The sequence below is a fragment of the Malaclemys terrapin genome, chromosome 9, assembly GCF_027887155.1.
Source record: "Malaclemys terrapin pileata isolate rMalTer1 chromosome 9, rMalTer1.hap1, whole genome shotgun sequence".
In the NCBI taxonomy this organism is placed as follows: domain Eukaryota; kingdom Metazoa; phylum Chordata; order Testudines; family Emydidae; genus Malaclemys; species Malaclemys terrapin.
Genome location: NC_071513.1, coordinates 90,150,707 through 90,173,485, shown reverse-complemented (window position 1 = coordinate 90,173,485; position 22,779 = coordinate 90,150,707). Strand labels below are relative to the sequence as shown.

The following is a 22,779-nucleotide window of genomic DNA, read 5'->3' as shown; positions in this document are numbered from 1 at the left end:
ATCTGGCGAGTAGTGTAGACATACCCAAAAGTATATGTGCTAGCAGGTTTACTCTGTTGGTTGCATTAATCTAACTACAGCTATTTATTCACTTTTTTTACTCTGATGTCAGAGCTCCTCACAAACATTAATGAATTTATCCCTATGAGATAAGGAAATACCCCATTTTACAATCAAAAATTAAGAGACTTTCCCACAATCACACTAAAATTTTGTGATGGTCAAGATCTGCCAAGTTCTAGTCCAGTGCCATAATCACAAAACATTTTTCCTCTCTCAACAAGAACAAAAATATTAGACAGCATAAATATTTTAACATTTCCTCAGCAAGTGAGCAAAATCAGCTAGAAATTCTCCAGTTTGTCAACTGAAAACATTCAATTTTTATTTAACTAAAAAAAAAAAAAGTAAAATCATTTTACTAGAATCTTTGTTTTAAACTTCAGTCACTGCAGTAGTATATAAAAAGGCCTGACCCAAAGCCCATTAAAGTCAACAGAAAGAGTCCCACTGATTTCAACAAGCTGTGAATCAGGCCCTAAATGTTATAATAGGAGTACGTTCAGCTTTAATGAGCGAACTGGGCATAGCGGATTTGCAGGAACAGGTCCCAAGATGTTAAAGTTTCCTACTTGTATTTGAGCTTTCTGACGGCTGGGGACTGAAAAATGACATTCGAGACACTGATTTATGAGAACACAGACTATAATCAGACATGATTTTGAAATTAAAAATAATTTTAATAGTTAATACTAGTTTTAAAATAGAAAGAACTTATACATTTTTATTTTTAAAGCATTTTGAAAACTGATCTACAACTCCCACATTAACAGTGATACAAATAATTACTCAGCAGAATGGCTCCCCAGCATCAGAAGATTCAGAAATACCAACTGTGATTTTAAATTCCTTTCTCACCAACATATTTCATATGATGACATGTGCTTACCTTGTGCACTTTCAGGTTGTAAAGAGAGGGGTGGAATTTTCTTTTAAAATAAATTTGCTGGTGTTTGCACTTTCCCAAAGAGAGACTACCGGTACATTGTATTTTTACAGTAGCTAGCTAGGGGAAGGCCTGTTTTCCTGACAGAATCTGCCAAGCACACAAGGAGGTTTTATTTACATAAATACAAATACCGGTATTTCCAGGTATATAGACTCTTGGCTTCATAATTCCAAGGTAATGTACTGATGCTAAGGGCAGCGACAGTTACGGAAAAGTGGACCTACAAGTTTTAGGAATGAAATCCTGGTCCCACTATAGTCAATGGGAATTTTGCTATTATTTTAATGGGGGCCTGGATTTCAGACCTTGCATTAAAAAACAAAAAAACCCAACCAAACAAAAAAAACCAACCTAAGTATTTTGTAGCAGGAAGGTTATGTGTTTTTTTGAAAACAAGCCCTGAATGTTCCAATGTCCTGTGTAGAACTGTAATACTCAGAAAGGCCTTGCACAAAGGTTAAGTTCACACAGCACAGTAAATAAATACCATGAAAACAAGTGTTTTGACAGTACAGTTCTTTATTTGTATTTGAATGCACAATCTATACAGAATATTTACAAGGCATGAAAATGGAAAACAGCACAAAATACAATTGAGGTATAAGCTAAGAGCACAGTATGTCATGTTTCAATAAATATAATTCAAAATTTGTAAACTAAGTGACCAGATAGATGCATCTTGTTTTACTAAAACCATATAAAATATTGGTTAATCTCACGTGAGGTAGAGGACAGCTTTGCATGTCATGTAATGCAACCACAGCAATGCTAACCATAAAACTGTACATCATTGGCAGAAAATTAAAAATTGTTGAATGCATTGATCATTTTATCTCAGGCTTTTTACTAATTTCAGAATAGTTATTCCACTTGTTGCCTTGATTAGAGATAGATTCTACAATGTTTTATCAGTTATTCTTTGTATTTGAAAGATTAATTATACTGCCATGTCAGCATCAATAAATACTTCCAACAGTGAGCATGAAAACACAAAAATAGATTTAGTCAATCACAGACCTTATAACCCTGGAAGGCAACATAACCGCAGCAAAACATTTTTAGACAAACTTTTATATTTCCTAGAATTATTTTAAATACAGTACAACTGTGCTTTCCTTGTTTTCAAGTGAGGTATCTACATTTGAAGAAAAATATTTTAATAGATTTTTATTACATTTAGCTGATTTTCAAGTGTTTTGCTTTATTTTTAAAACCTTTTCATTTGCTGTGCTTGATGAAGAAATGTCTCAACCCACCAATTTTTCAAGAGTTTTCCCAACTGAAATAGTAACCCAACAGAAAATAAAATTTCTATCCTTAATAATAATGGAGACATATCATGAAATGTACCATGCAGTTGGTAAAGTGGTGACCTTTACTTTCACAAAAGTGACTACTAGGCAGAAAACTGACTGTCCTTTTGAACTAAAGGAGAAATGTAACAAATATAAAATACTAGAACCAACATTCCAGTAAGGAAAATGTATGACTGCCTCTCATACTAAAAATGCAACAAACAAATGTAACATTACTGAAATCTGCAGCTTTTTGTACTAAGATATTTTATTGTTGACAGCTTAGATAAAATTACTTAACCATTGCAAGCACAGAATTATAGATAGGTGTATTTAAGTATTTTGTTAACTTTACCATACTATAAAAAGTTCTGTCATGTGGATTAATTACATGGATTAAGTGCAGGGGAAAAAATACAAAGTCAATATTTTTACTGTCTAGTCAAAATATATACCCTACTAACAAGAAGTAAATTTTAGGAAGCTGACTATGAAAGTATTTCAAGGCCAACTTCACAACTAATCCTACAAAAATGTTTCTAAAATTTCATATCCCATAATTATAGTTAATTGAAAATTTAATTTTTCAATTTTAATTTAATGCTTTTTTCAAACTAAAGCCAAGAATGTATGAATAAAAAGTTGTTCATGACTTTCAAAAGGTGGGCCTGAGCAGTGCCTGACAGGCCAACATACCAGTAGCTTTATACGCCCTCTAACTTTGCCTACTTCACTAATTGCATTTTACCTTTACTATATACAAATAATTTTACATCTAAGCTATTAATATATTAAATATAGAATAAAATTACTTCAAGAATGTAAAACATAACCACTATATTTAGCCAGATACTAAAGTTAAAGGATAACTAAAGGATAACAAAAACTAAAGCAAAGTTTCTTTGAATTAACTTCAAGATTTTGCTAACCTCTCTTTATCTAGTGTTAAATGGTTGCATTTGTGAATCTGGGTGATTTTACAGCTTCCAAAATTACAAAAGATTTACTACTCTTCTAAAGTCATTACATTATTCTTGCAGAGTCGAGTGTACCTAGTATATGAAAGTTTTCCTTTAAATTAAAATGTATATTAATAAACTAGGTATTTGTGTTGAATATTAATTATTTTCTTCCAAAAGTGCTCGAGGCAACTTTGCTTCTAGGTGTTCATTAATGAAGCTTTTAAAATTAAGAATATTTTAGTTTTTTTCTAAAAAAATTAATATTAGGAAAATCTGGGAAACAAACTTCCTATGTAAAAGACCAATACACAGAAACTAGAATCAAAACAAACTTCACTATTAGTATATAAAATTAGCATCATAAGACTAAGAGATTAAGTTCATATTGACAGATTAACTTTTGCCAGCAGTCTCTCTAAATGGGCATTCTAAGTCTCTGTATACATTGTCAAATAAGCAATTCATCATAATTACTCTAAGTCAGTAAAACAGCTCAACATAAAACTATTTATTCTAGAACTTATACAGTATTTACAATTTACTAGAAAACTATCTTTCAATGACTATGGACACAAAATCTATGGCACATTTGTATATATTTTATTACTTAAAATCTGTATAAAATTAAGTCTACACATGTGGAAATTGTGTTATGTAAAGAACCTAAAATGTAGGAGGATTACAGTAATTTAAAACTATTGTAATTTTAGAATTAAATGGTATATTTACAAAGTTACCTTTTAAAAGATTTTAATCAATTTTAAGTGGCTTTTTGAGACAATTATTTTATAATTAAGAGGCCTTATCTGCAATGGGAATTGTTTTGCTAAAACTTACCACAGCTCCACCTCTGGTTGCAGTAATGGGAATACTAGTATAGAGTGTAGCCACTAGCATTTTAAACACTGTGTCATATAGTCAGGTTTTGAACAGAGTTAGATAGCATGTGATTACAATGTTGGCAGATCCATGGAGCCCTGCCTACAGTAGCACTGGACTCCCACTGTTGTTACCACTGGTGAGCTGAACCAGCGGCAACAACAATGGGAATATTTTACAGAAATCACCTAGCGTAGACAGAGTCTAAAAGTGAAAATTGAATATATTACTACTACTGTAACTATCCAGTGAGGACTCTACCCATTCAACTACTAATACATGAAATACTGTGGCAAATCAGCTAGTTCAAGACGATTAAACAACCCCTTTAGGCCCTATCTACACTGGCAATTAAACTATGTGAGCCAACATCGTTTGAAGTGCAAGATACGCTCTGAAATGTAAGTAAAAATGGTATAATGGGCTTCTTTACTGCCTCGATGACATTCAGATCAAACATTTTCAGTTTACCAGAAGATAGGGTATTTTCCCAGCTGTCAACTAGCACTCACAACCTGAGAGCTGAGAGCCAAGCTGTGTTCTTTCAGGCTCCAACATCCAAGAATAAGGATTTTGCAGCTGGAATGTGGTCAACAGTTTTTTTTGGTATGTAAACTAGACTAGAACACAGCTCACTCTCCCATAGCTGTATTGACTATGTATACAGTAGTAAGACTTTTTTTTGTCTTTAAAGCAAATGGACATGACGTTGAATACAAAAGCATATAAGGAGCAAACAGGAACTTTTGTCCCCACCCCGTAGCCCCCTTTAAATAGTTTGACTTGCCCAGTATAGATAGGTATACCTATTTTTAAAAGAATGATCCAAAGATACCAGAGAGAAAATTTTGTGCTCTGTAATCCATAATGGCAAGGGACACAATGTTTCAAACTGCTTCATTTAACCTGCTTTAATCCTCAGTGTAGATGGGATATTAAGAATTTATTAAAATTCTAAAAGGGTGCCCAACACATATTCTTAATTTTACCTCTCCAAACTTGAACAAGCAGTATATGGCACATATGCCAACTTAATCTTTCTTCGTACAATATTTGCTATTTCTTTGAAATAGATTGTGAAAAAATTAAAATGCATGCAAAGTTTTTAATTTTAGCTCATTCAGAACAAAAATGGAAGCAGACATTTTTATTCATGGTTTTATCTAACACTAGTTTAACCCTGGAGAGAACAACAAAGACACAAACACCATAGCAAAACAATTTCAGTTAACAGTGGATTCAGATTATAGAACATGGAACTACTAAAAGTATTTCTAATCAACAACTAAAGTCTGTCATTAGAGATCCTTCAGACTTTTTGGAAAGAAGCAAAAGACTATTTTTTCACCCAATTTTGTAATAATTCATTTAATATGTCAGGATTCTAATAATAAGGCATTCTAAATCTAACCCTTTGAGACCAGAATTTTTCAACATTAATGTCAGGTACACCAATATAGGGATTCTGTACTTCTTTCCATTTTTAAATATTATGGGTTGAACATGCAGTACTTTTGCAGATTATGGTAATATTTGCCATGTTATTTAACCATACAAAGTATCAAAATGACTTTCGAAGTGTCATAGCTCACTTTTTTTTTTTTTTTTTTTTTTTTAAACTTTTTACTAATTACCTAAATGTCAATAAGGCCTGTTTCTACATACTAAAAGAAATCTGCAGAGAAGAGAGACTTTTGGATATCAAAATAACTAACACATATGAATGATAACAATCGTTATTCTCCACAGCATTAATATTTTCAAAACAATGTTAATAATCCAAATGTTCAAGATTTCTACAATATAGCCCCCAATTTTTTTTTAAAGACTTTCTTCACTGTTACCTGAAAAGGCTGGGGGTGAGGAAAGAAAGAGGGGAGATGGGAGATTTTTAAACTTTAAAATACACAGGATTCCATTTCAGTTGTTCCTTTTCACACTGAAATGCATAATAATGTTATCCTCCTCCAAAGTGCCAACAGAATACGGCAACTTAGATTTTGAAATTCTTTCATTTTGATAATGGACATTTAATAGCAACTATTAAAAATAACAGTTTGAAAATTCATACAGGTGAAATTATGGAAAAAAACTCTGCCTATTAAATTTCTGATGGTCAATCTCCTTTTATCAGCATGCCAACATGCAGCATTAATTTACAAATGAAAAGCTGCCCTTATTGTCACTGAATTTCTCACTGTAACCTAAATTCTGTTTTTCTATTTTAGGTTTTGAAAAATTCAAAATTAAAAAATATATATTTCTATAACTGGATATGCAATAGGTAGCAAAATAAAAACGACCACAATATATTTTAAACATACAATGCTGCTTTAAAAAGGTGCAGAGTCCTCAAGCCTGCATTAGAAATATAGGCAGAAATTGTTCTAAAACAAAATGTTTCATATTGTTAATAGCTGTCTGAGAAAAAACACCAGTACAAATAAATGCAGATTTTCATTAGTTAAGAAAATCTAAAAATGTATATCAAGATATATATCATCACCATGGTTTTTGTTTTGGGAACTAGAAATACCTTGTCTTATCATACAGGCAAAACTGCGCACAATTCAACTACAAACAACCCAGTTTGAAGGATACAACTGAGATTCCCTCTACCAACTTCTATTTTCCTTTTCCATTCTTTGAAGATTTCAAAATCTGAAGCTTCAGTTCCTTAATCATCATCTCTAACTTTTCTCTTGCTTCTCGTTCTTGTCTCAGTTCATCTTGGAGCTCTTGTCTATCTGTCTCTGCATGATCCAGTCTCTGTCTTAGTTCTGCCAACTGCATAAATAATTAAAAAGAAAGCAATTTTTCTTTTTTTAATTTTAACATATATACTTGTAAAGGCCAAGTATTCATTTAATGAACCAGCTGATTAATGTTGTAAGTATCAGATAAAAACATTTCAGATGAACAAATGTGTCTCAGACCAGTTCAAACAGACTTTTTTAAAATAAAGAATCTTTTTCAAAAAGTTGCCATGTACTGGTACACTATTTAATGGCAACAATGTAATACTATACATGCATACCCACCGTGGTACAATACAAGTAGATCCGCACATTGTGTATACACCGGACCCCCGCTATAACGCGGGATTTGGGATCCATGTGCGGTACTGCGTTAATGTGGGGACTGCGTTAAAATGAATTGCAATTAAAGTAATTAAATTTGGGATCCATGGCCGTGACTGCGTTATACGCGAATTTGCGTTCTAGCGAGGGTGCGGTGTACTTATATATGTTTTCATATCAGTATATAAACTGTCATACCACATCATATCATTAGTACATGTAATCAGATATTAAGTCCCTGCCAGTGGTCAATACCAGATGCTTTTCATATCCCATAGTTTTTGTTCTCTCCGTTTATTTGCCTTGCCTGACAAAATGCTACTTTATTCCGTAGGCATTAATGTGCCTCTATAGAAGGATGTCACCAGAATAAGACATGATGGGATGGTTGATTACCTTTAGTTCAAACCAAAGAGAACTCTGCAAACTAAAGAGAAGAAGACTATTTAATAAATGTGTTAGTCTCTAAGGTGCCACAAGTACTCCTCGTTCTTTTTGCTGATACAGACTAACACGGCTACCACTCTGAAACCTACATATATATGTATAAGTTAAAACATGAGCATACATATAGCACAAATAGTTTGAATAATATAAAATCAATGTGCTTACTTCACTAAGAAAGCCATGCTAAATGAAAAATATAATGTAAAATACTCCAAAGCCAAGAAATTCAGAGTTATAGTTCAAACTCACTACAGTGATAGAGAATTTAAATTAATTTGCTACATGAAGTCACCTATTGTTGCAAAGACAATGACGCCCATAATACCAAATCATTCTTAGCAAACTGATTAATGTATACACTATACTCTTGGGATTATATACTTTCATTTCAATGTCACATGTCTATCATGCCGGAAACTCATACCCACAGTTAACCTGATCGCCATGAACACACGCACACTTCTCTCCTTAACAGTCCATTCAATATGTTCAATATATTTTATTACTTAATGTTGAAGGTAAACTGAAGAACCTGATGACCAGTTATGCAAATGATACGATAATACCAGGCTACAAGTTCTCTCGTAGAATTCTTTTCTGGCAATGACACTGATGAAGATTTTGTTGATCTAATAGCTTGAGGAGGTGATCTGTTAGAGCTGGTTGGAACATTTTGACAAAAACATGACATTTTTGCATTGTTTTCAATTTTCCGAAGAGTTAGTAATTGGTGACCTTTGAAGGCCTTTTTTCCCCATCTGCTAAAGAACAGTGTTCCATGTACAATGGGTGACGTGGAAGAAGATGAAGAAATATTGTTTTGAAAGACTAATGATGCACCAACGTCAGTAAAGGGATTGTGGCTAATGGCCTAAATTATCAAAAGTGACTACTGATTATAGGTAGGGCCCTGCATAAATCATGATTTCAGAGAGCACAAAAATTGTAAAAATTCCCCCAAATTGTGAATATTAGTCAATTTCAAGGATAAGTTTCACAACTAAATTTAGTCAATTTCATGGACAGAATGAATTGATTAAACTCACTTGTAAAATTAATTCTATCCTTGAAACTGACTAAATGCATTTGTAAAACTCATTTAATGCAAACTCTGGGAAATTCAATACTTTGCCATTCACACTGTTGTGAATTCACTATTTTAAAAAAATGTGATTTATACAGGGCTCTAACTCATGGATACCTAACCTGAGATACCTTAAGGAGCCTGATTATCAGAAAATGCTAAACACCCATCCTCTGAAAATCAGGCTCCTTTAAGACATTGCAAGTTAGGCATCCAAATTTTAAGGCACCCAAAATCATCAGTCACTTCAGAAAATTCAGTTCAGCATGTCTTAAAGATCTTGGATAAGGAAAGATTTATATATAAAAGCAACTCTGCTAATATACAAGACAAAAAAGTAGAAAAGAGGAGAAACCTCTTGAATTTCCATGAAGTACCACTTTTTAATATAATTTCTATTGTGTATCTCTCTGAGGTGGAACCAACTCAGAAGGAGAAAAAAATGTACAAGTTTGCCCCATTGGTTTAAGGACCATTAAAAGGGCGAATGTTTCATTATCCATTTCAGCCACTGGAGCGTGTCTAATTCCTATGCAGGGGTTTTATATACATATCTGACCTACATTTTGGAAGCAAATTATGATGTTTGGAGGACTCCTATAGGTTTCCCAAGGGATTTTCCAGATGATTTTCCAATCAGCTTTTTAAAGGCTTGGAATTAAATTACCTTTACATGTAGTATGTTTTAAAATTTCTTCTATTTCTCTCTTTTCTAGTAGTACAGGGAATATATCTGAAGCAAATAAGACCACTCTGCTGAGACTATGAGACCAAGTGCCTGTAAAACCAAAACTTTCTGAAGCAGCTCTTTAGTATCCATAGGTACAGATAAAATTGTACAAATACATACACCAAGCATTTGCACCATAATTTTGGCCGGATGGTGGCTCTAAGAGCTCAAATTTTAAGAACAAAGGAAAATGTATCCACTGTGTCCTAATGAGTCTAAACTGGTTTGAAAAGATTTCCCAAGTCTGAACTGAACTAATTTATCCCTAAGTCTCCCAGTTCTTTTTTAAGAAGGTGGTGGGGACAGCAGATATGGATGCATTTTTGAAAAGTGACATTAAGCCCAATGCAGTAAAAACAAAGAGGAGAAATGAGAGAAATAAATCAAATATTGAAGCCATCTAGTAGAGAATTGTAATATAAATATAACATTTATTTGGGTTTTGGTTATAGTGTCTCTTACATTCAAACTCCTTTTCCCCCCAAAAGGAATTATCATGGATTCAAGTGTCTTAGTCTAGATTTTTCCTCCCCTCCATTCCTCTCCTTCCACAAAACTCTTTTTAGGAGAGAAGTGGGAACTGGAGAAGCCTGCTGATTTTTTTTTTTTTTTTGGTGGGAGCTCAGCCAGCTTTCTCAGAAGGGTACCTTAAGCAGTCAAATAAGCAGTCTTATACTCCAGCTCCCTATGTGACTCATGTATATTGATAATCCAATCATTTATCTATAGCAAAAGGGCCTTATGAAATCTGGAGAACTCATCTACCTCTACAGCTATGGGTAGCCCACCCAGACTAAAATGTCTTGGAGGGATAAAGGAGAATAGGATTAGCAAAGTAGGAGATTCAGATAGCTGGACACTTACACAGGCGTAAACATTTTCTACTTTTTCTGAAGTGTGCCAGGCACAGGTAGACCCAATTGCTTTGCATTTAGAACCAAGCCACATTTGGGGCACTTTTTCCTTTAGTACTGACCTCTTTCTTCATGATCGAGGCCAATTAGATGGTCCTTTGACAGTGACAGGCTGTTAGCATGGACTCCTTGACTCTACTACTGTGCTTCTGTGGAGAGCAGGTAACCGGTGCAATGAAATAATATGCATAATGCCACTGTGATGTATGCAGTGCAGGAGCCAGGAAGAGAGCCTCTGATTGCACTTTCTTGCAGGATTCCAGCCATTTGGAAGGATCCGTTGGCAGGCTAGTGACACTGGCTAAACTGCTCCACCATACTTTGTAGGGAACTGGTGGCAAGTGTGGTAAAATGGCAGATTAGACTAGACCATTTTGCTATACTCACTGAGGGAGCCAGGAAGAAGGGACTTCCACCCACCACACCCTCAGGCTGGTCCAGCAGGAAGAACAGTGATCCAGTTTAGCTCTGAAGTCTGCTTTTTCTTGGCTTCCCAGCAGAGCGGCATTTCTCACAATTTAAAGCTCTCTGAGGTAGAGAGCAGAGCCTGCAGATGCTTTCTATGATAGAAACAGTGAACTGAGGATCTCTGGAATGCTACATCCAGCCTCTGAAGAAATCACTGTTCAAAAGAATCATATTTCACTCAGGTGTGGCTGTGATTGATGCTGACAGGTATGGCCAAAATCAATTGCTAGTAACAGAAATAATTAGAGAAAAACACTTGAATAAGCTATACTGTCCAGTTGAACCACACAGCTAAACAATTGGGACTTTATGTGAAAGAAATGTGATTACCCTCATAAATCTAACTTTTTTAAAAACCCTTTGGAGAATAATTTACTGCTTGTGCCCTCCAAAGAATGTACACTATACAAAAAACACATTGAACATAATTATCTTCGTAAGTCAGAATATGCTGTTTTCTGCAGTAATGGGGCTTGTACCAGATGTTTAGTAAATCGGACTACACACAGAAAGGATTATTTCTGACAGCAGAGGTTAGGAATCCTACTGAGCAGAATGTCATGAAATTAAGCTCAACAGAAAGGATTTCTGATCCTAAACCAAATACTTTTTCATTCAGCCATGTGACGAAGTGGGACTGTTCTTAATGTTTCCTCTGAATACTGTAGTGGTGCCTCAGTTTCCCCTATGCATTTCTTAAGTCGCTAAGTGGTGGGATAAGGGGGTGTAATTGTTGCAGACCAAAGGGCCAGTGCATCTAAATGGCCGACACTCTGTCTCCTGGCAACTAATGGCCTGGGCCCTTACCCACTGCAAGGAGATAGCTAACAGTGTTGGAGAACAAAGGAATCAGGTGACTTCCTGGCCCGGGAAAGGGACAAAGCCCAGAGGAGGAGGGGCTGGAGGGTGAGTTAGTTTGGAGCTGGCTGGGGACTGTGGAGTGAAGTGCAGATGTGGTTGTCTGGCTCACTGCCCCCCAAAATGGACCTGGCTGAGGGGTCCTGTTCTCTGTACCTACAAGCTCTGTTTTAGATGTTCCTGTCATCTAATAAACCTCCGTTTTACTGACTGGCTAAGAGTCACGTCTGACTGTGAAGTGGGGGTGCAGGACCCTCTGGCTTCCCCAGGACCCCGCCTGGGCGGACTCGCTGTGGGAAGCGCACGGAGGGGCAGAGAATGCTGAATGCTCCAAGGTCAGCCCCAGGAAGGTGAAGCCATGTGAGCTTCTTGCCCTGAAGACAGTCTGCTCACAGAGAGGAGACTTCACCAGAGTCCTGACTGGCTTCGTAGGGAGCAGTTCCAGAGCATCGCCCGGGGACTACGTGACAAGCCAGTAGCTGCTTTTCATCTTGTGGTACTTTAAGTATAGAAAGGGAAATATAATATAATTTTATTGATGAGTTGACCACAAAGCTTATTGATTTGGGGTTCTAGAATTTGTTTTTAAATAATTAGGATGACTAGATCTCTATGACAGAAGGACTGAGACCTAAAATAATTTAAGTTTCATGGTAAGCAAAATTAATAAACAAAATATTTAGAAGAGTCAGAATCCATGCTACCTGCTGATGTATCTAGCAGAATGACAGACGCTAACTCCTATAGAAAAGAACAATGATATAGATTAAAAGTTATGTAGTCTAAAGAAGTGAAAGTCACCACAGCTTTTGACATAGCAATCTTGGAGACAGGAAAGCTGGGGGAACTTCCAGAGGTAATGAATCGGGAGACAATCATGGGATGAGGAACCCAGACTGTGGCCTTCCTCTCCAAAAGGACTCTTAATCAAATGCTTCTATGAAAAGTAGAGGTGGCCTCACCTGATACTGTAGTGGACTCTGACACCAAGGGAAGCTGTCAGTCTAACCAAAGTGTGGCCAGAGAAGGGGTTGCTTTCAAGAAATATAAGCATTTTTTTCTCTACAGCTAAAAATGAGAATATTTTATTTTCTTTAGTTTACAAGTGCAAATCTAAATGTATTAAGCAAACCATTTTTGTTTTAATTGCATTTTCTCCTCATTTTTAAAAAGTTTTGTTTTTATTAAATTACTGTGGTACGGTTTAATGCAGGCATCCCCAAAAAGAAGAGAACTGCATAACCTCTAAGGAGAGATGCTGAGCTAGCAACAGCCTAGTACAGTTAACTTTACTTGGAAATTTCATAATTAACTAGGTGGTGCTTGTGACGTTGTGCAGTCTATATGGTTTTATAAAAACTTGATAATAAGTCAATATAATGTAACTGAGCTGGTTTTAGAAAAAATACGGTAAGTGAATGTAACGTAACTGGGATATGCTTCATGCAAAAGGTCTCTTGTAAGGTATCATTACAAAGCTTATAATCTACTGAGTATGATCATCTGATTTGTATAAATGTACCACTCTTGTATCTAAAACTAGAAATATAAAATGTAACTCTGAGGGCCTATTGTAATTGTGTAAAGTGTGGACCATTAATGATGGTTTGGAATCTTGATGACTCCCATTGTCTGCAGATGGCTGTATTTACCTGTGAGTCTTCCTGTATATGTGTGTGCTGGCAAGTGAGTAATGAAGTCTTGCAGTGACATGTGATCATGTCACCTGAACTGGAATCCATCTTTAACCTGGTGCTTTTCCAGTGAGGGGGGGTGGAAACCCAGAGAGACAAAGAGTTCCCGCCTTATGCAAAAGATATATAAAGGGGGGAAGAGAAAAGAGAGGGAGAGGAGCCATCATGAAGAATCCCCTAGCTACCACCTGAGCTGCAACAAGAGCTGTACCAGGGGAAAGGATTGTGCCCAGGCCTGGAAGATGTCCAGTCTGAGAAAAACTTACTGAAGCCTCTCTGAGGGTGAGATTATCTGTATTTAGTTTGATTAGGCATAGATTTGCGCATTTTATTTTATTTTGCTTGGTGACTTACTTTGTTCTGTCTGTTACTACTTTGAACCACTTAAATCCTACTGTCTGTATTTAATAAAATCACTTTTTATTTAGTAATTTACTCAGAGTATGTATTAATACCTGGGGGAGCAAACAACTGTGCATATCTCTCTATCAGTGTTATAGAGGGCGAACAATTTATGAGTTTGCCCTGCATAAGCTTTATACAGGGTAAAACGGATTTATCTGGGTTTAGACCCCATTGGGAATTGGGCATCTGAGTGCTAAAGACAAGCACGCTACTACGAGCTGTTTTCAGGTAAACTTGCAGCTTTGGGACAAGTGATTCGGACCCTGGGTCTGTGTCTGGAGCCAGACGGGAGTGTCTGGCTCAGCAAGACAGGGTGCTGGAGTCCTGAGCTGGCAGGGAAAACAGGAGCAGGGGTAGTCTTTGCACATCGGGTGGCAGCTCCCAAGGGGGTTTCTGTGATCCAACCCGTCACAGTGCTGTACAAAACACAAGACAGATTTCAAACAATATTTTTTTCCTTACCTGTGCTGCATATTCAGCTTCTTTGTCCTTTTCTAAATTGGAGTCACAGGTACACTTTTGCCTCATCACCTGTTCCAGTTTTTTCTCCAAGTCTCTCTGCTCAACATAAAATTCTTCCATTCTTTGAGCATGTTCAGTTTGCAAAGATTCAAGTTCTTTCTGTAAATTCTGCTGCTCCTCAGTTAGTTCCTTCATAACTTTAGAGTTACTTAACATTTCCACTTCCTGTCAAGAAAGGATGAGGATTATACACAGAGTGATTCTAAAATCACTACAATCAAAATCATTGTTTCTATTAATTTAAATGGGTATCTGGAAATACTGAGAAGAAACAAACAGATTGTCCACTTTGCTGCTGTGTAAATAGGAGTGTTGAATTCTGTAGTAATTATGCAATATAACAAAATGGTATTGTCAAACACCCAGAGCTTCCAGAAACCAACTCACTGGTCGCAAAAGTGAACCTATGTGAGCAGCCATTTCATTTTGTAAACCAATTAAAATAATAAGAACATTACATTTGTTCTTTTATATGAAAATGCAGAGATCAAAACAGGCTGGCTTGTGGCAACTTAGCAAATCAGTATTTTTTCTGGATATTGCCATCTTTTCCTCTGCAGTTTTAATATTTTTTTAAATGAAAGCTAAGTCTTTGAATCAGGTGTAATCAAACTAATGATATATACCAGAGTCTGCAGGCAGCCTGAAATAGCAGCTTTGGGAGGCGTGAGTTGTCCCATTTTACCTCAGTTGTGTTGATTCTGAAGTTAATTATACCAATGTTAAAATGGAATTAACTACTTTATTGCTGGTCAAAGAACACATGAAACAAAGACACCGATCAACTGACATAAATGCATGCAAAGCATGCATGAAAGAGAGAGAATCACATTATGAAGATATGAACAATTTGATGTAAGTAGCATCTTGCTTTGAGGACTCAAGTGGGCAGAGGTTAGTTTGTGATCAGCGCTTACGATAATTATATTTAGCTTTTTCTTCAATTCAGTCCTTGTACTACAATTTCTCTGGTAAGTATCTATGGAAGAGAGGGTTTTAAGGCTAGCTATGGAGAGCTGCAGAGGTCTCTGCTACCACAAATAGAAGGGAAAGAAATCTTCTGTATTTAAATTAATTTGTCCTTGATTTGAGTTTAACAAAGAAGCAGAGCCAAACTGGTGATGACAATATACTTTCAAGGGGAGACATATTTTTCTGCTGCAAGGGGAAAAACAGACAAACCTAGCTGGAATATTTAGTTAAAAAGTTACTATAAAAGGGAAATCCTTGTAAGCAGCCTAAACAGTAAATATAAACATATTTGAAGCTGGCAAAAGTGGTTAACTGAAAACTAAAGTACTACATGGAACCAAAGAGGAAAATAATATTTATACTTTCACAAAAAGTTTTTTTTTGTTTAAATACCAACACGTAGCATCTTTCATCCACAGATCTCAACGCACTTTACGAAGGTAGATAACTATCATTTTTCTTGATTTTACAGATATAAAAACTGAAATATGGAAAAGTAAACTGACTTGCACAAAGTAACAGTGAGACAGTAAAAGAGCTGATGACAGAACCCAAACCTCCTGACTCCAAGTCTGGTGCCCTAAACATTGAACCATAAAACTTCCCTGCAACTCTGAAACAAGTCTTGTACCTGGTGCTGGTGCTCATTATAAAAATCAAACATTTATCAAAATGTGGCATTAGAGGGAAGGACTGGTGAAAAACTATATTGTGGTGCATGGAATCAGAGTCAAAATTTCAAAAGCTATCATATGGTGGTAAAAAATCTTATGGGATCAGCCAAACCACAACCAACTGAACAGAAAAGTTGATGGTTTGGAGCACAAAGGAACAGAAAGTATATAGGCCAAAGAGGAGCCCAGGACAATCAACTGCAGTGTTTTTAGCCACAAATGAATAATCCTGGAATAAATTTCACAAAAATCTAGACCAAAATCATAACAGATGAACAATGACCTAGAGCAACTCAATCCTTTGCTGAATTCTGTGCTCAATCCACCTGAAAAGAGAGACTTGCCTACTGAGAAGTGATTGTACCCTACTGGGGTTTGAAACACTATTCAACAGTTTTTGACAAATGTTTATTTTTTAACTCTTGGTGCTGAAGAAAAAAAATCAAGATTAAAATTAACACACATTCTAATTAAAAAACAAGCATTATAAAAATCACTATAGCACATATTAAATGGATTAAAAACTGGCTGACAGATGTCAAAACACAATTGTTAGTAGGAAATCATCAATGAGTGGCATGTTTTTACTAGGGTTCTACAGGGATTAATTCTTAGCACTATACTATTCAGTATATATTTTTGTTAAAGATCTGGAAGAAAGATAAAATCACTGCTGATAGAGTTTGCAAACGGCACAAAGATTGGTGGAGTGACATAAATGACATCATTTATACAGAACACTCTAGATCAGTGCTTCTCAAAGCCAGTCTGCCGCTTGTTCAGGGAAGACCCTGGTGCTCCGGGCTGGTTTGTTTACCTGCCGCGTCCACAGGTTCGGCCGATCGCGGCTCCCACTGGCCGCGGTTTGCTGTCCCAGGCCAATGGAAGCTGCGGGAAGTGGCACGGACCGAGGGATGTGCTAGCCGCCCTTCCCGCAGCCTCCATTGGCCTGGAGCGGCAAACCGCAGCCAGTGGAAGCCGCGATCGGCCGAACCTGCGGACGCGGCAGGTAAACAAACCGGCCCGGACCGCCAGGGGCTTTCCCTGAACAAGTGGCGGCCTGACTTTGAGAAGCACTGCTCTAGATTACTTGGTATTCTAGGCACAACATACAACTTGAGTTTTAATACAGCCAAATGCAAGATCTTACATCCAGGATGGAAGAATGTAGGCCATATTTACTGGATGGGGGGGGGGGGGGACTGTATCCTGGAAAGCAGTGACATTGAAAAGGATTTAGGGGTCAGGGTAGATAACTAACTGACATGAGCTTCGATTGTTATGCATTGGTAAAAGGCTAACAAAATCCTTTTGGCTGTATAAAGAGGAATATCGAATAGAAATTAAAAGATGTCATTATCTCTTTATATGGCCTGGGTGGGACTACTGCTGAACAGTGTGTTCAGTTTTGATGTTCACACTTTGAGATGACGTTGAAAATTGAAAAAAGTTCAGAGAATTGCTACAAGAATAATTTAAGGTTTGGCGGACATGCTTTACAGAGGGAGACTCAATCTCTTAAAGAGCTCAATCTATTTTATTGAAGTAAGGGTTAAGAGGCTACTTGATCACTATCTGTAAGTTCCTACACAAAGGGAGAAGACTCCTGGTACTAATGAGCTCTTTAATCTAGCAGGCAAAGGCATAACAAGATCCAAAGTCTAGAAGTTCAAGCTAGAAAAATTCAAACTGGAAATAATGCACTTTTAAGGAAAAAACAATGAAATTACTTAACCACTGGAACATCTTATCAAATGTGTGCTTTCTCCATTACATTAAGTCTTTAAATCAAGATTTGATGTTTTCTTAAAAGATATGGTCTAGTTCAGTCATAAATTATTGGCTTTAAGGCAGGAATTACTGGGTGAAGTTCAATGTTTTGTCAGACTAAGTGATCATAAAGGTTCTTTGTGGCCTTCATCTGTAATTCTGCGAAGATGGCTGTGGAGAATGTATTTACCTGCTAACTGAACTAGAGAGTTAACACAGTGAAGTTACTTAAGCCCAGAACTTGCAATTTACTCCATGTAGGACCAAGGATCTGCACACACTGAACCAGTTGCAGGATCAGTGCTAATATTTATTCACTCAGAGTAAAGATTACCACAGTGTCAACAGGACCTATACACCATTGACAGCGCTAAACTTTATTGCAGGGTTTAAGAGGGACTCAAGTAGAGAAAAGGTCCTTGTGCATATGTAGATGCAAACTTCAGGTATATACAAACAACAAAACTTTATTTTATACTAAACTAAATAAGCATGAAATTCACCCCACTGCAGAGGGTCTGCACAAAGCCTTGGGCACCATGCAAGCCCTTAACCTCTGCAGTGGGCTGAATTTCAGTCTCATTTACTATTAAATTATATTTTCACGTACATAAGGCCTAGAGTAAAATTTGGTATACAAATGTAATGTGCATGCATAAAAATTGTGTGAATACAACTTTAGCAAGAATATTAGGTAACTATTTTTGTAATGCCAATGCTGTTTAATTCTAGTTAACAACAGAAATATCCTGTAAGAAAAGGAAATTTAAGTACAGTACCTGAACTGTGTTTTAAAAATATATTAAAGAAGAGGGAGATGGATGGCAGGAGAGAGATCACTTGATCATTGCCTGTTAGGTTCACTCCCTCTGGGGCACCTGGCATTGGCCACTGTCGGTAGACAGGATACTGGGCTAGATGGACCTTTGGTCTGACCCGGTATGGCCTTTCTTATGTTCTTATTACACTACTCTGGAAATGACATTTTATTATTGCTGAATTAAATCTTAGCTATCAATGAATGCAGCATTGCTATATTATTTCAAAAGTAAGTGTACCATATTGTACCACATGCAAAGATAAAAGGCAAAGCTTTTGTTATCTGTCAATCCTAAATGCCAATGATAGCTAGTAGAAGGTTGAGATTTTTCTAGTGACCAAACCCCCTCAATTTTTCTACCACAGATATAAACTCAAAGTATAGTTTTATCCATTAAGAATTCTTCCCTTTTGTTAATTTTACTTAATAGGTCAAAAGCCTAAGACATGATCTGACAGTATGTGAGAGGTGATCTTAAATTTTACTCAAAACAGAGTCAAATAATTATTGTTCAAGTAGCTAGCAACTTGCAGCTCATTTGAAATGGTTAAATGTAGAGTAAATTATGTCAACTGCTAGTAAAACAATATTAGACAAAGGAAGGAAGTTTCTATTCCGGTAATGGTTTAGATAGCAGCAAGATCTTAAACTACCTGACATGTGATAGAAAAAACACAGGGTTTGAATACAGTCAGCTATTAAGCTATACTTTAATTATTAAGGTCATATACTAGTTGAGTATTTAGCCTCCAAACCTACAAATTAACAACATATAGGACCTATGGATTATTTTGGTTAAAAAGTGGATTTTGACAATTATACTTCAAGAATTCTATTAAAATATGTAATGCACATTGAAAGAAATATATAAGCACCAAAAATTAATTAGAAAGTGAAGCATGTGGGGTTTTTTTCTCCCAAGGGGTGATCTTGGCAAAACACATGTACCAAGATCTGAAACTCAGTAAAATCCATTAAAAATGGTTTTATAGTTTATACTGAAAATGTTAACATAACTTACATTAGAAAGACAATATAGTGAATGTTCCTAATATGAAGTATCTCTTGTGCTTTATTTTTAATAGTAGTACTGATTCTAGGACCAACAAGCTAACAGGAACAACAGTTTTCTGGTGATAAAATCAAAGGTTGGTACCATACCATTTGAAGCTGCTGTTTCTTTTGTAAAATAGTATTCAGTTTTTCTTGCTGTTTAAGGTAGGTTTTCATTACTTCCTCCATAATTCTTCCCTTGTCATCTTCACAATTGATGTCCTTGATAGGAGTTGGGGATGAGGTTTGTGCACCATTGCCTACTTCAACCTGGTTAGATTCTGCAGTGGCTTTGGAAGTGACATGTTCAGATTTCCCTCTTCTTGTAGAATTAGTTGACAAGGGTGGATCTTTAAAAGACAAAAAGGTAGCAAAACACTTGTGGAAATTTGTTCGTTGAAATTCCAGATTGCAAAAATACAAAGCAACCTATAAGATTATGTAAAATGCATAAGAATGTTGAAAAAGAATGAAGTAATATATGAAAATTACAAAATTGGCTTACCTTTCATCTTTACTAAAATAGATATTATTGGGTATAAAAACTGAAAGAACATGAAAGCAAGTTTCAAATTTCATTATCTACTCACCCACACTTTTATGCAGTTCTGTGCTAGTTTTTAAGTCGATTTTTTCCTGCTCTTCAAGAGAGAGCTCTGGATAGGAGGCAGCTTTTTTGTGTTTAACACTATTGACTTGTTTCTGTGACTGTCCAGGTAAAGATTTAATTACTTCTGAAATCTTGACTGCTGTTTTTGTAGCTTCTTTACATTGCAATGTAAGGGATACATTTGGAGCAACCACTTTATCACACATGTAAAGGTAATAGCTGAAAGAGTAGAATAGCAAAATTAACAAGAAAAACTATGATTTAACAGAAGTGAATTAAAGCAGCAGTAAGTTATATTTAAGATGATTTCAAATATCAAATGTTTTAGAAGTATAAAAAATTTGCAAGAAAAAAAATAAATGAATGCCAGAGGATGTTGTAAAGGCCAAGACTATAAACAGGGTTCAAAAAAGAACTAGATAAATTCATGGAGGATAGGTCCATCAATGGCTATTAGCCAGGATGGGCAGGGATGGTGTCCCTAGCCTCTGTTTGCCAGAAGCTGGGAATGGGCGACAAGGAATAGATCACTTGTTCTGTTCAGTCCCTCTGGGGCACCTGGCATTGGCCGCTGTTGGAAGACGGGATACTGGGCTAGATGGACCCTTGGTCTGACCTAGTATGGCCGTTCTTATTTTCCCTTTTTAAATTGTTCTTGTATAATAGAAAGCATAGCTATCTACTGAATCTTTATGCAGTCATTACATAATCTAGGCTCTTCAGAACCAAATCAAGTGGAGGAATCCAATTTTCAATTGATTGCTTTAACATGACATACAAATTCCTCATTTGGATGCAAAAAATAAAATTAAAAATATAAAGGCACTTATGCATGTTAAATGACCATTTTAGTTTCTCAAGTATTAATCTGAGGATTCAAATGTTGGATATGGACATCCATTAAAGATTCTTCTTTTAAAAACTGGGTTCAGAGTCTCTAGATTGTTACAGGACACCTTAGAACTCTTACAACTCTTTCATTAACAGTATGTCACTGTAATAAGTTGTTAGAGAACATTACCAAGGTGAAATCAGCAGTTGCACTCGGAGATTAATCATATTCCTTACTCAGTTAACTAACTGGGATGTTAAAAGGGTCATTTCTTCTCTGAAAATTATTTTTGAGAGCCTACTTCATTCAGTACCAAAAAGAAATTTATATTTAATCACCAATACAATAAGTCACACAGCAAATATATTTTTTCACAGAAAGAATTCACATCTTAGATGACAGCAAAAAGACAGAAGGAAAGCATTATAGTCATACAGTTTCGAAGAATCATAATTAAATGATTATATTTTCAGTTCAGAAGAAAACTTCTTCCCACCAATCTTAACTATTAGGTCCTGTGCAATGTTCCCTCTAATTTTTTATATCCATGTGCGGAATGAATTTTGTTATGTGCACCAATATGGAGGTGATGTGTGGCAAGAGTGGGGCCGAGGGGTTTGGAGTGTGGGAGGGGTCCCTAGCCTCTGCTGAGTTCTAGCAACCATCCTAGTTCTGCAACAACATGAGATGGCAACACCATCTTCCTGTCCATCCAGCATATCACCAAAGAGTAGACTGACAAAAGCCAGAGTTATAGAAGCCACAGAAGTAGTCAGACAAGCAGCGTCGTGTATGTGCATGTTGACATATGGCCCAACCCTCCATGGCAGGCCAGTATCATTGTAGCCAAGCTTGATTTTTATCTTGAGTAGTAGTAATTGCAATGACAGGAATCTGTCCTCGAGAAGATGCACTCTCTCTTACCTGTAATTGACCATAATTTCCATGAACACTATCATCTGTGACAGAATATGAGATGATTTTTCAATAGTTCACTAGGAGGCTCATCTGAGCAAACAGAGAGTGCATATTTGAGGTTTAGCATCATCTCCTGCTGGGACCTGTCTCTGATCAGCCAATAGTCCAGATAAGGATAGACTTGGATGACCCGTCTTCTTGGTGCGCCACTACCAGAGGTGAAAGTAAGCTGGTACACCCCGGTATGGCATACCGGCAAGAGCCGGTGCGCCGTACTGGGGCGGCCCAGCTTCCCCAGGCAGCAATTTAAAGGGCCTGGGGCTCCCAGCAGCGGCTGGAGCCCCAGGCCCTTTAAATTACCGCCAGAGCCCCGCTGCTGGAGCCCTGGGGTAGCAGTGGGGCTCCAGGGGTTATTTAAAGGGCCATGGCTCCCGCTGCCTCTACTGCCCTGGGCCCTTTAAATAGTCCCTGGAGCCCCGCTGCCGGAGCCCTGGGGTAGCAGCAGCAGCTGGGGACTCCGGCAGCGGTTTAAAGGGCCCAGGATGGTAGCGGTAACCGAGCCCAGGGCCCGGCAAAACTTCTGCCGGAGCCCTTGGCTGCCACTGCTACCCCGGCGGGGGAGGGGAAGGCACTTACCAGTACAGGGCAGGCCGGGACTGGCTCTGACCCCCATCACCACCCCTTCCACTCAAGGCCCCCCCGCCCCAACCCAGCCCCGTACCTGTAAGTCCCTATTTCTACTTTCACGCCTGGCCACTACCACTGTTAGGCTGAGTCAGAATG

At 37.0% G+C, this 22,779-nt stretch overlaps 1 protein-coding gene across 1 annotated transcript in view; it reads right to left on the bottom strand.

Annotated features, from left to right (window-relative positions):
• Positions 1-1,510: 1,510 nt before the first annotated feature.
• The window catches only part of SKIL (SKI like proto-oncogene), a 38,512-nt gene continuing 17,243 nt past the window's right edge, over positions 1,511-22,779 (bottom strand). Inside the window, exons 4-7 of the mRNA XM_054040335.1 lie at positions 20,227-20,465; positions 19,745-19,986; positions 14,288-14,512; positions 1,511-6,932 (exon numbers count right to left, since the gene is read on the bottom strand). Coding sequence (XP_053896310.1) covers positions 6,771-6,932; positions 14,288-14,512; positions 19,745-19,986; positions 20,227-20,465 — 868 coding nt within the window. The 3' untranslated portion in view covers positions 1,511-6,770. The remainder of the gene's footprint in view (positions 6,933-14,287; positions 14,513-19,744; positions 19,987-20,226; positions 20,466-22,779) is intronic.